Source organism: Microtus pennsylvanicus, chromosome 17 (genome assembly GCF_037038515.1).
Source record: "Microtus pennsylvanicus isolate mMicPen1 chromosome 17, mMicPen1.hap1, whole genome shotgun sequence".
Taxonomy (NCBI): Eukaryota; Metazoa; Chordata; class Mammalia; order Rodentia; family Cricetidae; genus Microtus; species Microtus pennsylvanicus.
In genome coordinates, this window is record NC_134595.1 from 8,707,997 (window position 1) to 8,724,725 (window position 16,729).

A 16,729-nucleotide genomic window follows, 5' to 3' on the forward strand; every position below is an offset into this window, starting at 1 on the left:
CTGCATCTAGCTGCTGCCAGGACTTTGATCTTGAACAGTACCAGGTGTCTAGTTTCCATCAACAGAATAAAAACAGAGTGAAGTGTCATTTCTTGTCAGAGCCAACGGAAAGACCCTCTTGGAGCTCCCAGAACTCTCTTCTATTATAGTTATCATTTAGTAATGTTTAGACTGGTGGGATGCAGGATGAGGTACCAGGCTTTCTAAGGTGAGTTTTAGAAGAACCGTGAGGTCATACAGAAAACAAGCTCTTCTACTAAACCAATGATGCTTCAAGGTTAATTTATCATCACCACAGAACCTTGTAAATTCTTAAAACTATAGGCCACAGAATGTGCAGCTCTGAGGCAGCGAGGAGGATGCTTCAAATTCAGTGGAATACAATCCAAGAAAAATCTTACATTTTTCAGTTCATGTCATCTACTGCTAACTAATCTAGTAATTTACAAAAGACATATTTTTTTCAGAAACACATGCGGTTGTATTCATTGCATACCTCAACTTAAAAGTGTGAAGAAAAATCACAGCCTGGTGGCCATTCCAATATTAATATGTAGGAAAAAATATTATTTCATAAGGGATAGAATACGAACACTCATAAAATACACACAAAGATAAAGTGTATCTTAGCTATGATACTTTTCATGTATCATAATTTTTAAAATTTCTTCAAAAAGTGACAAGGGGAAAGGGCTAGCACGTAAGCAATAGAATTACAGGAAATGTTGATGAAGGCAATGAATACAAGGATTTTAACAGACAGCTATCTTGTGAAAGCACCAACCAGTTTCTGTTCATTGTATGTTGTCATAGTGGTGGCTCCTGCAACTCCACGCAGGCACAGTAATTTTAAACTAAGCAACTGCAGGGCAATTCTCTAAGTCCCGGAATAAATAGGCGATAATATTAAAACACCATGTAAGGTGACTAGGATATCATATGAGGTCTTCATCTTCAGGATATCTTTGCTATGTGTGTGCCTCTTGCAACAAGACTCAATGGGCTGCTAATAAAATATAACTTTCATGCTTGAAAGATTTGTTATCAAAGAGACAGAGATCTTTGATCATTTTCTATCGTAGGACTCTAGTTATCTTGGAGTGATACGGAAGTAGAAAAGGGTCAAATAGTTTACAAGATGGCTGTATTTATTTAAAAAAAAAAACCTATGGGTAACTTGCAAAAACAGGCACAGGCATCATCGAACATCCCCTGTCTGCCGTTTGGTTCACAGTCTCCCGATTGCTGTCTTGTGGTGAATTGTTCTGTTTATACCTTTAAAACTGCTATCTGGGTGACAGTCTTCTGTTTCTAATCTTAAAATGGTTGTCTAGCGACTTTGTTCCCCATGGTTCACCGTGCAACTTGATGGTACTTGGGAGAGAAATTCAATTAGCTAATTATGCACCTGTTCAACATACAATTTTATGAGTACAACTAGAAGTATGATATATATCTTGAGGCTGGTGATGGGAGAGCTTGAGAACAAAGACTTTTACATGATGTCTTATAATATAAAAATGCACCTTTAAATATTTTATACAGTTTATCTCTATAAGTTTTACATATATGTGTATGCACTTTGTGTTTTATCTCACCATAGGGCTTAAAAATTAAGTAGGTGTAAACCATGACTTTTAAATTTAAAGTACATAAGAACAGTGAAACTTTGAATTTTTATATTAACTATGGCCTTTAACTAACTGCCAGTGTATTTACAATATCTTACAATTTATCTATGATTTTTCTTTCTATCACATTTCCTTTCTACTGATTGTTTTGAGGTAAAGCCTCAGTTTGGAGATGAAATGGCTTGGAAATTCTTCCATAGCCGAGGTTGGTTTTGATGTTACTATTTTCCTCAGAATTCTAAGGTCTGAACCTTCATTGTCATGCTTTTAAATGATTAACACTGAGTCTAGATCAGATCTTGTGCTACATTCTAGAAGTTCCCACTGACCATTTTACAGATTGTAAACCCTAGAAAATGCATCAACTTCTTTATAAATTAGGTAGTTTTGTGTAATATCATCTCTATTATTATAGATTTGTGAATTAACTTTGCCAGAAAACATGTACCCATTTGCAATATTCTTTGATATATGAAATGACAGAGGTGGTAACTTTACAAGTTATGTTTATAGCACTTTGTGCAGACAGTGGGCTCTCCACGTGATTATGTTTTAGATGCTTTTCACATAACACTATGGGACATTTGCGTCTTGAATGAAGAGAATCGAATTCTCCATTATAAATAAGGTGATCCCAAGTATTTTCAGAAGCTAAAACATGAGCAGTTTTTAAGGAACTAGCAAAGGTCATTGGTAGCTGGAGTCGGTGCTTGACCATAAAGCAGACTCCCACTAGAAAGAAGCTCTTACTGAGCAGGAGCACAGGGGTGTGGCGGGGGGAGTAAGAGAAGTGACTAACCATCAGAGGAAAGAAACAAGCCTAAGACAGAAAATGTCACTTCCGGGGTAGCACCTATTAAAATAGTTGTGTGATTCTAGTTTTTTTAAATTTTATTTTTCTTATATGAATGGCCAAGACTGTCTCAATAATCTTATTTCAAATGAGTATAGCAAGCCAAATGAGTCAATATATGGAGAATAAAATTATATATTATACAAGGTTTAATAATTTGATAAATGTTAGAAGTGATATAAACTAGCATGGTACTACTAGAAATTTCAATTATACCCTAAAGCAAAAGAACGAAGTTGTTTCCTTATTTTCTTCAGTCTGTCCATGCCCGAAATGCTGTCCTGACATATTTCACCTTCAACAGAGTTAACTGACAGTGACTGATTCAGATGAAAAGGTCAAAACATCCAAGGGTGTTTATGAGGGTATGTGTGTATGTCTATATAAACAGAAAAGGGCTTTATTAAAATAATATTCAAAGGGTCAGAACTGAACATGCTCAAGTGAAATTTCTGTAATAAATTATGTTAAAAGGCTCTTTTGTTGTTATTTCTTGATTTAGTTGAGATGATGCATAATAATGTAAGTATAGCAGTTTGAAATAATAATAGACTTCTATTGGAAAATTATTGGAACTGTGAAATTTTTACACTTTGTAGACAGGAAGGATTAATATTAAAACTTAAACTGAAAAGAAATAATACAGAGTTTTATGTGTCTGATATCACTCTCCTAGTGTTCCATGGTTTTGACTCCACAGTTAGAACTGCAATGAAGGCAAAAGGAAACAAACGCTATTTGAATTCCATCTACAAAAATATTTTATATTTTTTTATGCCCAATGAAACAAACAAATCTCAGTTAATTGAACACAGCCTGTGCTGACGAGTCAGTAGGTGTATGCCGAGATGGTGAAAGCACAGGAAACACAACAGATAATCAATGAGATTTCTAAACACAGACAGAAATAAAGCCAATTTCACACCTTCAGGTTGCTGGTGTGGGAAGTCCTGTATACTTGTTGCTTTTATTGGTTAATGAATAAAAAAGCTGGCTTGGCCTGTGATAGGGCAGAGTAGAGCTCAGTGGGGAAACTAAACTGAATACTGGGAAAAAGAAGGCAGAGTCAGGGAGACACCCTGGAACCATCAGAGAGGAAAGACGCAAGCTGCCAGCTGAAACATTGCTGGTAGGCCCCAAGCTTTGTGGTAAAATATAAAGTAATAGAAATGGGTTAACCAATACACTTAAGTGTTTGGCCAAGCAGTGATTTAAATAATATAGTTTCTGTGTGATTATTTCAGGTGTAAGCAGCTGGGAACAAATGAGCAGCCTCCTCTACTACAGGTTATTAAATGCAGAACAAACCTGTTTCTCCCCCAACTGATTCTTTTCTTATTAAAAAGTTCCAGCACAGAAAGAACATTCGTTTCATATTTTATTGAATTTCATTTATATTAAATTAAAAATATATTTCTGACAGATTCATGTAACAAAAAGGCAGAACAGTTTTCAAATTGTTCAGCTGGGATGATCAGTATGGAATGAGGCAAAGCAGTCGCATTCTATACGTGCCTTGTGCAGGCACAATTCTTTCCCAAGAGTCAAAAGAGGATCCTTGAGAACTAACTCAAAAAGCCTAATTACATCAATTTAAAATACAGTTTCTCCCTTGTCCTCAATAACAACAGAAAACAGGGAAGGAGGGAGAAGAGGTTGAAGGGCTGGAGGAGAAGAAAGAATAGGAAAATTATACTAAAAATATACCTAACATTAAAAAAGTTAGTATGTGTTAAGTGCACAATCCTTCATAGATAACATAGAAAAAATGAAAATAACATTTCACCACACACAATCGGCATATCCTATTGTGTAAGCGAGTGCAGAGGTCGGACACATCACAATAGTGCTGAACACAGAATCACAGATAATGTCAAAATAATAACTTCCAACCAAAAAAGAAACAATCACAAGCCAATTACTTATATACAAATCAACCCTAAAGACAATTATGTTCCAAATAAAGATGTTCACAGAAGAAAATCAAAGCAACATTATCCTTATTTACAAATGCAGCTAGTCATGTCTTTAACAAGCTATAAAAATACTATTAACATTTTCAAACATACAGTAGTATATTTTGTTTGTTTATTTCAAAAAGGCAGCTAACTTTGAATGCTGGGATTTAAATGAAACATTGATGGCTACCAGTGAGTTATTTTTTTGGCCCTGTCCTTTGAGGATTCTTCGGACAAAAGAGGGCTCATTTTCTGTATACAAGTCAAGAAAATAAGGAAATGAACGCAGCTCTGCCTTTTCTGCAAATTGTTTCCTTTATCACCCAAACTCTCTTAGTCAACGACTGTTGTGTGCATGAGATGAATTTTGAGAGACTTAATGTGACCTAGTTTCATGTGTGTGCCATGAATTGTCTTGAACATGAATCTCATTTACATTTGATCTTGTTCTAATGATACTCAGATCGAGATTGACCAAGCAGCCAGAGCATGTGAAATCGCACTCCCAATGTGCACTGATGCAGCCTTGGTGCTCACATGATGAGGTGGACACACGTAGGCAAGTAAGGTGTGCATTCAAAGTTAGCTGGCCTTGCACAGCTGCTCAGTTTAATAGTCGACCCATTTAACAGCAGTACCAGTTTATGCTACATATTTCAAAGTACCTTACTTTAAAAGAACGACTTACATATATCTACATTTAGAAAATTACTTTCATAGCTGATTACTGGAATAATTCCAAAAGGGTTCTTGGAGTGCTATGGTTGCTGTTCTCTCACTCCCCACTCCCAGCCCCTGAGAGATCCAGAACTATACAGGGATATGACTCTCACGTAAGGAAAATGGTACAACCCCTCCATTAACTGAAAAACACTGGAAATGAAACTTGAAGGTCAGGTTCATGTCATTAGGTGTGGTTTGCTATTCTTCAAATGGGCAACAGGCCTGGGGAAACATCAACACATTAGAGATAAAAATAGCAATAAAGACAAAGTGGTTTGGACAAATTGAACTATTGCCTACAGGTATGAAATCGTGTTTTCCTGTATTTGTGTATCTATACAAATATAAACACTTTGTTTATGACATGGGAGAAAACACACTAAAGCATTAAAAGAAAAATTTCCTTGTATAGACAGTAGAATTCTATCAGTCAGCATGGACTTTCATTACAGTGAAACGGTGCTTATTATAAATTTTTTAGATGGATAGGTGTTTAACAAAAGTAAGAGGAGGTTCTTAAAGGTGAATTGCCTCTACTTCTCTAACAATAAAACTCTTTATTTGGAAAAGAAAATCTAGCAGCTGCAAAATGTTTATAATCAGGAATAAAATAAGGTAATCAAAGTAAATAAGTTAGTTGGCAGCAATAACTTAGTTTTATACATATATACATAAAAACTATATCTACTATATATAGTTTTCATGGAAAGAGTAAATGTGAGTTCTAGAAGTGCATGTACATACAATGTGAGTCTCAAGATTCATTACAGAGCTAACTTACCTCAAATTCCTACAGAGAAGTCCTCAGTGAGAGAATCAATCAGCATGGAAAAACGATTTTTATATCCTGAATAATTTTTGTGCTGTCTTTTGTTTGAGAATTAATTTAAATACCATCTAGCATGGTTGAATATTTTAGTGGAAAAATCGGGCATTTGAGGGTGAAGGCTATGTCAGTATTTCACAGAAGGGTATGTGGGTCTTCATAGAACCACTATGGCTTAAGAAAGCGACAGCCTTGGGAAAGAAACTTTGAACGAGTGATTGAAAATCAAAGGGAGAAAGGCATTGTGCAAGTAGGGGTTGATCAAGCAGAGGTGCCATTTTCTTCTAAGATTTTCTGTTTCTGATAAGGTGGTCACTTGCTTGCAAATCTGACTTTCAAGAAATTTTCATCCGTGGAAGGCATGTGGATGTTCTCTAGGCCAGGAGTGAAGTGAGGCAGGGGTCTGCAAGAGAAACATTCTATACGGTTGTCTACCCAGTCACTGGGACTTGATCAGCAAGAGTCTCAAATTCTTGCTATTTTACTATGTTATCATTTGATAAAAGGAACAAAGCAGCCCCCGATGATAGAAGGTTTTATACACACAAATGCAAGGACACCTGACCCCATACAATGACCACATCTTTGTGTTCATCACAGCAGGGAGAGCTCATTCAAAGTCATATCTGAGACTTGAAATAGTGTGTTGATTCTATTCAGACATGTAAATGCTGGCCTCATCTTAGTGTCAACAAGAAGGAGGTCTCAACTGTCAATGAGCTTTTAAAATTATGCCTGATTCCCACTCACCTTCGCGCGTCATTTGCTCTCCAGCAGATGGTTAGCAGGAGACATCCACATGCCTTGACATGCCTATGTGATACAAGGATGTCCTCCAGCCCCAGAGAGGCAGGCAGCTATATGCTTTTGGATTTCTCATTTGCCTCTAAAAATCTAGAGTCCAAAAGAACACCCATTTAGCAGTTTAAGATTCTTGCTTTAGCATGTATTTATCAAAAAAGAAGGAAAATAATTGGTAGTGGGTTCCATATTAATTATGTAGGCAAGAAGTTAGGGTGGGAAAAGAACAGACATGTTACAAATTAAATGTGCTGTGTTTGCTTTCTAAATGATAACTCATTTTGTTATTTGTTTTGCATCTGCAAAAGGTAATCCATACCTTTTCCATTTGCTTTCCTCATTTGGAAGCTCTCTTATCCTCACATGAGGTTTATTTTCCTGTTAAAGCACTTCAATTAGATGCCCTACAAAGCAAGCCCTTTCTGTATCCTCTTTATATTTAACACACTTAAAATGTGATGAAGGAATAGGAGAACAAGAGGAAAATGGACCATAGTGCTGTAAAGCAAGTTTTCACAATTGAAACCACACTATGTCTACTATCTGCTACACCCAACCAACAACCATTTCAAATGGCAAACTTAGTTTTATTTACTATGCAAAACCCACCCTATGCTTTCATAGCCTGAATTTTATTTTGTTATTTTATACTGTATGATTAATTTTCTAGTTTGATTTCTTCTTAATCCTAAAAGCATTTAACATTTGATGACCTAACTAATTCTACGTCTTATGGCATTGTCATGATCGTATCCAGTTATACACATGCTTTAGTGGTCATCTTTTTTTTTATTATTATATTACCTTGTGAACTACATTTACTAGTTAAAAAAATCAAGAATTACAGATGGATAAAGAATTCTTACTTTAAAATAAAGGTTAGACTATTCAAAAGAATCTTGTATTTACATTCTTCTGTGTCAGGCATAAAAACCTATTTTTTCTTTCTAGTTTTGACACTTCGGGAAGCACACTGACCATCTACCGACTTCATCTATCGTCAAAGCCTCATGTCCTTCTCCTGTTCTTTTCCCACCATGGACAATATGCGCCACCCTCATAGGTACAGCACGTGACAATGACTCTCTTGGAAGCTGCTCCCTGTTTTTTCTTTCACGTTAGAGTCAGTCAGTCATCCTTCCTGACTTACAAAACTGAGTCTCTTAGCAAGTCTTTGACCTTTAGTTTTGTGTTTTTAATAGTTTAAAATTTGCTGTGTTCTCACACTGTCTCAAGAATGTGTCTAGAGAGAACCACATTCTAACATACGATACTAATGTAATTCAGAAAACCAGGAGTAGTTTGTTATCTCAACCTTGCTTGAGTGGCAACATGCTAGGACTCTGTACCTCTCCTGACTTAAGGGACATCTTTTCTCCTCTGTTTAAGAACGACTTCTTTAAATGACTATTTTACCAAAAAAAAAAAAAATACCCTGCCTGAAAGTTGGATTTCCCGAGATAAGCATGATCATTACACTTTGATGATTTACACAATATAGCAAGCTTAATTTTAACATTAATTTTACTCAGTGTTACAAATTGATTCTGCATATTTTAACTGGTGCTGGTGATGACGAGAATCTGATGTTCCACAGCAATTTGTAGGCCTTTAACCAGCAACATTCGATGCCAGTTTACTGGGTTAAACAAGTTATCTCCTGTGTAAACGAAAGCCTCCCTGCTATCCCTGCATGTTGTCCCTTTAACCCACTCTTGAAATTTTTTCCCCATGGATGGTCAAAACTAAAACAAATAAGAAAGACCAGAACAACTGAAATCAATCATATATTAGAAAGTCACAAAAAGGAATGGTAAAATGGCATTTGGGGTCATTCTTGGTTTCACCTGCATCTATCCCCAGTGGGACCTGAGTATCTTGTGCTTTTAAGGAGGAAAGAGACAGCATTCACTCTGTTTCCATTGCTTTAACAGTTCAGAGACAATCTTGTTCCTTTTACAAATTAAAAGATTCTGTCTTCTTACTCTCACTGGAAGCCAAACCAATATGATAAATGAAGATAAAAGATCATCATAGCAGTCCAAGAGTGCTGCCAGTAATGAATGGGTAGGCATTTATCTACTGACAGAGGCTTACTTTCAACTCTTCAAAGGTGATAAGGACCTATAGAAAGTCCCTTTTCTTGTAGATGCTTCTGAATGGGGTTGGGGGAACCTTGGGCTCTAAAGCTGGGGCCCTTGTATTATGCTGTGTCTTTATCTTGAGTAAGTTCATGGTGAAGACTTCATAGGCAAGATCTCATAAACCCTTCTCCTGTCTCTACCTTCCACTTTCAGTTTGCTTCACTTCTCTTAGCTTAAGAAGAGGCCAAGACCAACACATTTAAGGGTTTTGGCCAAAGATCACCTCTTGCTGCTGGTTTCACAGTAAGACTCCAGCTATGTCAGTTTGCCAGTGATGCGATATTTTTCTGGTCTAGTCTGTGTTTGGATGAGAACATAGAACTGATTGGTTTGTCATCTTCAGTAGTATAAAGGATCTTTAACTTACATCCCAATGAATTTTCAGAACATTTACCAAAATCCTTTCTGTGAAGTAATTCACAAATAGTTAATGTGACCTGGTTCCTTGGACTCCTGGAGAAATAGAATGTCACTGCAAATAAATCTAAACAAAATTTGAAGTCAGAGATGATTTATCATTTATCTTACTGCTCCCCCCTTTTAGTAGACTTTAAACTCATATCTATTGAATAAATCTAGATTTGGATGAATGGATTTACATTTCTGAAATAGGTGGGAACACAAGCATCCTTGAAAACTTTTCTCTCTTAAGCACTCGCTGTCTTACCAAAGAGATTCATAATCTAACTGAACTTTTTTTTAGGCTAGTGAGTCTAATTTTCTCTTAATAAAACAATAGTAGAAAGAAACATTTAAAAATCTAAATGTCTTGGAGAAGAATTTTGTAGAAAAGAGCAATGTATTAAACGTTCTTATTCACTAGAGATTCATTTGTAATTTTTCCCATCATTCATCTTAATGTCACAGGTGTTATTTAAAATGAAACCTAAAAGAGATGGTTCTACAACCAGGACATCTTATGGTAGTAAATGAAGAATAATTACATAACTTATTACATGAGTGATGTACTGGGTAATAAAATGATTCCATGAGAAGTGTTTTCATGTTTATTTACAACCTTTAACTTAATGGTGGAGCTGTTCATAGGCTTCAAATGTTTATGGTTTATTTTTAATCATAGCAACTTAGGTGTGAAGAGTTAAGTTACCTTCTACTCAATATAAACAGAGTTTCATACTAGAAATTCCATGGAATTCAGGCCAGACCGTAACTTGCATTCCTTCACACAGAGAGTACAAACATACTTCCTCACACAGCAAATGTCATGTAGTATGAAGATAATGTGCTGGCCCTGTCACCACAATCCCTGGGTACTGTTCCAAAGTCCTAGTTGGCTTGTTTGGCATTTCCAGTCTGTATTTATCTTAGATCCTTTTTTTAAAAAAAAAAGTACTTAAATTAGTTAATCTGCTGGTTGCTTCCATATTGCTTCATTCAAAATCCAAAGAGAAGTTCAGAAAATCAAGTTAGAGCAGAAGTGCAAACTACATTTCTGAGTACCTTCCACGTAGACGTACCCAATCCAGTGCTTCTTCCACTGCATGGATCCCCATGGGACCACCCCTGAAAGTATCAGTAGTTTTTGTGAACCACACAGAACTGTTTCTTAGCGTCCCTTCTACCCTTAAGATTGCCACTGTCCATCAAAGACAGTCATTTATGGCGAAGAATAAAATGCTAAAGAATGAAAAATGAGAGGGAAAAATAAATTTAGTAGGGTGAAACAGGAAACCTAGATTTGATGCTATTTTTACTAGTGTCTTGGCCTCTACATTATATAATTTGTGTGTGTGTGTGTGTGTGTTTTAACTTTGTCAAGAAGCTTTTATGTAAATACCTTTGCAACTAGAAACTACAGCCAAAAATAGGGGAGAAATTAATATAAAGGAACAGGCCAAAGCAAACCAAAATGAGAACACCAGAGAGGCCTTCTAAACATAATTACTAGTTATAACTATAATGGAGATTTTAAAATTATGAAAGCTGGGTTGGACATTCTTACTTGCCAGGAAAGAAGCTATTGGAGAAAGAAATTGGCTCCTCAATCTCAGTTCCTATCAAGTGGCATCCAAATGTTTACCCCTTTGTTCTAATGGAAGCTTTCATATGAATTTAGATATGCTGAATATGCACAAGTCTATGGTTGCAGATGAGAATTGAGACTGGGCTTTCAATCACCTGCATTGATAGAAGAAAGGGAAGGAAGAAAGAGGGAGAGAGAAAGTGCAAAGGGAACGAAGCTGGGACTCTTAGCAGGCAGTATAACCCTATACATCCTAGTCTTTCTCTAGCTCTGACACTGCTGACCAATCCATATGAAGAAACGAAGAAACAGTGTGTGTCCTCCTCTCTTTCTCCTTCAGTCTTTCTTTCTAATGTTCAAGTTAGGTAAGCACAGAACTATCATTGCGTCTCTATATCTTCCATTAGGAAGTGTCAAAACTACTGGCCTGGGGAGAAGGAAGACCACCAGAGAAAAAGGAGGAAGTTGGGGAAGGGGGCTGGAAGGGGGCTGGAAGGGGGATGGAGTGGGCGTGTCTCTCCTCCGAAGACCCCAGCTGAGCTCACACCACAGTATTCCGGTGTCTGTAGGGCGGAGGCGGCAGCATGGTGCCTGGCTTCAGCGAGAACTCAGAGAGGTACTCAGGATTCTCTGCCACAATAGGGCGGATCCGTCCGTTCTGTTTATAAAAATATTTTGTGCTGTATTCCTGCAGGTAGTCTGGGTGCTGAAGCGTGCTCCGGGGTGGCAGGCTGTGGTTCCAGTAGTCGGGGTTGTCGAATGCTTTCTTGGCTTTCTCGGGCACAGACAGTACGCTGTTCTTCAGGTACTCTGCATTCCCCAAGGTGTTGGCGAAAGTGTTGAGATAGAGTGGCTCATTCACATACTCATCCTCAGCCTTGGGCGGACCGCTGGAAGCACTGTGATATTCTGGGTTATCTAAAGCTTGAAGGTCTCCATTTTTTCTCCGTGACACAAAAGGGTTTTCTTCCACAGGATTCAGATATTCTAAAAGAATACAAAAAAAAATGCCATCTAATAGAGATCTACTTTCAGAAAAGTCATTAATCCTGCTGAAGTTAAGAGCAACAGTTAGGGTTTTAGAACAAGTAAGCTACAAATTTCTCAAAACAAAACAAAGCCTTCCTGTAAGATTGGGACAGGCATGAGAAAAGTGAGTACGCTCAAACAAGACAAAATAGTTATAAAAGGTTAGCAAAATAAGACAAGATTAGAATCCCAAAACTCTAGATTGTTCTTTTCTTCTACGTGCACCTACGTATGGTGTCAGCTGTGTAGGTGGGACCAATAGGGTTCAGTACTCTTTGTGGGGCTGAGGAAATGGTTCAATGGCATAGTACTTGCAGTTTATACAAAAAGGCCGGAGTTTGTTTCCCAGGATCCATATTAGGCTCTCACAAGCACTGGGAACTCTCCCTCTGGGGATTTGATGCCCTCTTCTGACCTCCATAGGAGCCAAAACACTTGTGAACATAGATACAGACAGACACACACATGTGCACAGACTCAAACACACACATACATTTAAATCAAATTAAAATCTTGCCAAAAATACCCTTTGTACAAGTATCTTCGCCTCTCTCTCTCTCTCTCTCTCTCTCTCTCTCTCTCTCCCTCTCATCTCTCTCCCTTACCTCTGTCATCTATCTCTCTATCTATCTATCTATCTATCTATCTATCTATCTATCTATCTATCATCTATCTATCATCTATCACCCAGCTATCATCCTAATCTATTCTGCATGATAGTCATCAAAATCTTTATTATATTATGCTGGATCATTTACATTACATATCCAGGGATCAGTGACCTGTCTTTCATAGAAAGTGAACAGAGCCATATAAAGATGACATAATGGGATTTTACACGGTCTTAACATATGGCCTTCTGCTCATGCTGACAGACATAATGGTCACCATTTTCAATAACAATTATTCTTTGTCTCTGTTTTGAGGTACTGCTAGCATAAGAGGAAAGAGGTTTTTTTTTTTTAGTTTCAAAACTGAAATATTACTTAATGGGGCTGTTTAACCTTTATATGTTTAAGTTTTACAAAGCCATTAATTCACAAACTATCTTCAAGACAGTGGTGTTTGTAAGTACAACCAGAGTCAAATTTTGTTTCTGAAGAAATGCTCACAAAATTATAGTTTCCTGTGATGAACTGAGTTACCTTTTGTGATACTAGGGTCAGTCTAAATCTAAGTTCTTATGTGTTAGTGTTCTATAATGATTCAAAACTCTAACCCTAAGTTAGGTTAGTTAAATTGCATGTTTGAAATAAGTTAACTGTTTTATTGTTGATGTCTGAAAATTTGCAACCTCCACGGTAAACATGCAGTAGTCCCAAGGCCCTGTAGCATCATGTTATGTCACTCAACTCTTCCTAAAAAGATGGACTTAGGTTGGTGCTCTCAGGCTTCACTGTGCTCCTACATCACTTGAGGATTTTGTGAAAAATCCAATTTCGTGTTTAGGTGGAGCCTGAAATTCTGCCCATTTTAATAAGCACTCAGGTACAGAGATGCCACTGATTCAGAAAACTCCTCTGTAATAGTTGTAGCCTGGACATATTCTATTATAGATCACAAATGTTACACCTTTGGGCTGTCTGGACACTTGATTTCTAGCTCCTGCTTGTCTGATGGAGGTGATCAATGAGCACAATCACTTCTAAACATTCAGCATGTACCTGGTTTGGGCTTGTCACGCATGGGAGTCATGTAGCCTTCTTCATCCAGTTCTCCTCGTGGGTTCCGTTCTGGGGCAAACACCGTGGGGTCAGCACTATACCTCTGCGTGCTGCTGTCCTCTTGGACATGGGGTGCCACTGGCTTGCGTAGGGTACCATTGCAGCAGGAATCATCAAACATCTCGGCTGTTGCTCCCTGAGTGACTGGAGCTTCTGGTATGGTGTTGGTTGTGGCTCTATAGGGCATGGCTATTCCTTGTTGTGGAGCAAAGCCCCCATCCTGGTACACAAACTGGTTCTGTTAAAATAGCAAAAACACATTGGGAGGATCAGTGGTTAGGAAAAATTGTAAAAGGATACTGAATAATATTAGCCAAATTAAGTACCAAGCACATTTTCTTTCAAGTTTAGTTATTAAAAATTTTTATTTTCCTAGGTGGCTAATGAGTTTGAGGTAAATACTAGAAACATTTAAAATTCTACTTTTTTTCTGTGTGCATACACACACACACACATTCATGTGCATGTATGTGTGAGTGTAGATATACATGAACGTGGTGGTGGTCAGAGGTCCATGATGGGTGTCTTCCTTTATATCCCTCTACCTTAATTCTTGAGACAGAGTCTTTCACTTAACCTGGAACTCATCAATTTGCCTATCCTGGTGGCCAAGAAGCCCTCAAGATATCATTTCTGCACCTTCCTAGTGTGGAACTCCAATGTCCAGCTCTTCATGTGATTGTGGGATTCCAACTCGAATCATAATGCTTGCGCTGCAAGCGTTTTTCAACTAAACCATCTTCTGAACACCTTCTCCATCCTGACTTTTTCTTAATAAGTAATAATCATGTGGAAATAATTTAAAATTTTAATTTTTAGATTTACTAAGTAACTAGAGTGTGATCTAATAAAAAGAGTTTCTGCTGTTTTTCTACAGTTGCCCGATTTTGTTATGAAACTCAAGGTAAATTTTCAAGACAAATATTCTTAAGTGCAGAAGTACAGTGAAACATCATGAATGGCAATGTGCTAATGTTATTAATATTACCTCCCCCCCTGTGGGTCCTCTGACTTTGAGTGTCCAGTACCTAGTAATGGACAGTCATTGAGACTCAAACTTTACAGCACATGACCTCCCGTCATGAGACTGAAGATAAAATCCTGACTCAGAAGCATAATCCATGAACTTAGTAAATCCCTCCAATAAATATTGTAAGCTCCTGTTGATGTATGATGTCTCAGCTGCAGATTGTCACCTGAGATACAGCCATCTACACAGGCAACTACAGGATCTATTGGCAATTCTTGACTGACTCACTGTTGGCAATGGCAAAAATGAGGAAATTATAGGGAGACAAGAGAAGAAACATGGTTAAGAGAAGACCAAAAATCCTAAAAGATGAAGGCTGATCGTGAAATACTTACTCCCGACATGGGGGTGTAGGCAGGAGGAGGGCTGTGTCCAATTTCACTCTAATAGAAAAGAAAAATGGAATGATGGATATAATAAGAGGCAACATGGATGAAAATTTAAAAAAAAAGAAAAGAGAAAGAAAAGATACGGTTTTTATGAGCCATAGGGGAAAGTGCACAACAGTGGTTTTCCTAAATTGTCAAATTTTGTTCATTCTCACCATAAGCTGGCAAATTTAAACACTAATTCTGCTTCAGACAAAGAAAATCACAGTGAAAAAAGAAAAGGTTTTTTTAAATGATTTAAAAGAAAATAAGACTGGCAAAAGAACTTTCATTTTTTCAGATTAACCATAGAGGATGGGATGCGGTGGGGGGAAACCAGAAATAATGAAACCGTGTTTTAAAATTAAAAAAAGTTTATTATTGGATATGTCAAAAAGACCAAAATAGCTTCACACTATTTAGAATCATTACAAACAACAAAAAAATAAAAAACAAAACACAACAAAAAACCCAGCTTGTTCCCTTACAAGAAGAAAAGGGGGAGAGGGTTAGAAGGAGATAGACAGTAGATTTCAGTGTGTCTGAAATAGTTTTTATTAAGCTACATTTATTTTCACCACTGCAGCAAAGACTACTCACTCTCTCCTTATTTAAAAAACCACACACTATTGTATCTTCTACCTTCTTAAAAAGGAAGAAAAGAAGATAACTAGAAAAATAAATTTGTGAGTGGACATACACTTTCTGTTCCTCTTATGTAATCAGACTCACAACCAGGTTTTGGCAAATAAAAAGTCTTTATTTTTATAACTTAATAGTTTATCCTTTAAGCTATATGAAAGTGAAGGTAAAATGTGGTAAACTGTTAAGGACACAGTTCCTTAGGAGTGGGACGAGGGATGGCTGTGTGAATCCCTTAATATAAATATATACCCATATATTCACTCATTATTAAAAACACTAAGAGAGTACAGCTTTTCCTGTGGTGAGACTTTCTCTGCTTTTCTGGTATTGAGGGTAGGGAGTAAAGCAGGCAGAAGTAGCTGTGTTTGTGATGCAGCTCTCTACATCTGACCGTAAGTCAACAGAGATGACCAAAGAGACCGTCCAGCCACCTCTATCATTTATATAAAACACCTATCATCTCACGTCAATGTTCTTACAACTTAGAAATTTATAAATCAATCTCAAAAGATTGTTCTATGAATAATGACTATTTAATGTAAATCAATAGCAACTGGAGAACGCAATTTTACTTAACAAATGCGGTTTTCCAGACTGAGCAAAGAAGAAGTCCTACAGTGAATTTATACTGCATGGCACCCTAGAGTTGTGACAGCACAGAGAGTGAAGTTCATTTCCTTCTCTAACTACACACAGGGGTCATTGGGGCCATGAGGAATTTGTCAATCTGGCCTGCCATTTCACTGAGAATAAGATTTCTACGCCCATCTATATCTTTTCAAATGATAAGCTCTCACCTATTTTTATAGTCAAATAGTATTCAATTGTGTGTATGCTTCATATTTTCTTGCTCTCTTTTGCAGTTTACAGGCATTATTTTATAGATACATTTAAGACTCAATGCGGAGGAGTTGTTATTACACAACACACATATTATTTTGTCCTGTTAGAAATTGTAGGCTTCAGGTCTAATCACACATTTTCAATTGTAAAATAAATCAGACCCCCCGTTT

General features: G+C 37.1%; 1 protein-coding gene across 3 annotated transcripts in view; it reads right to left on the reverse strand.

Moving 5' to 3' along the window:
* Window positions 1–3,844: 3,844 nt before the first annotated feature.
* Window positions 3,845–16,729, reverse strand: part of Erbb4 (erb-b2 receptor tyrosine kinase 4) — a 1,055,862-nt gene continuing 1,042,977 nt past the window's right edge. For 2 of the 3 annotated variants that reach the window (XM_075951135.1, XM_075951136.1), the window contains exons 26-27: window positions 13,614–13,911; window positions 3,845–11,907 (exon numbers count right to left, since the gene is read on the reverse strand). In XM_075951135.1, coding sequence (XP_075807250.1) covers window positions 11,462–11,907; window positions 13,614–13,911 — 744 coding nt within the window. In that variant the 3' untranslated portion in view covers window positions 3,845–11,461. Of the gene's footprint in view, window positions 11,908–13,613; window positions 13,912–15,038; window positions 15,087–16,729 lie in introns of all 3 variants that reach the window. The other variant, XM_075951137.1, reaches the window with a different exon arrangement.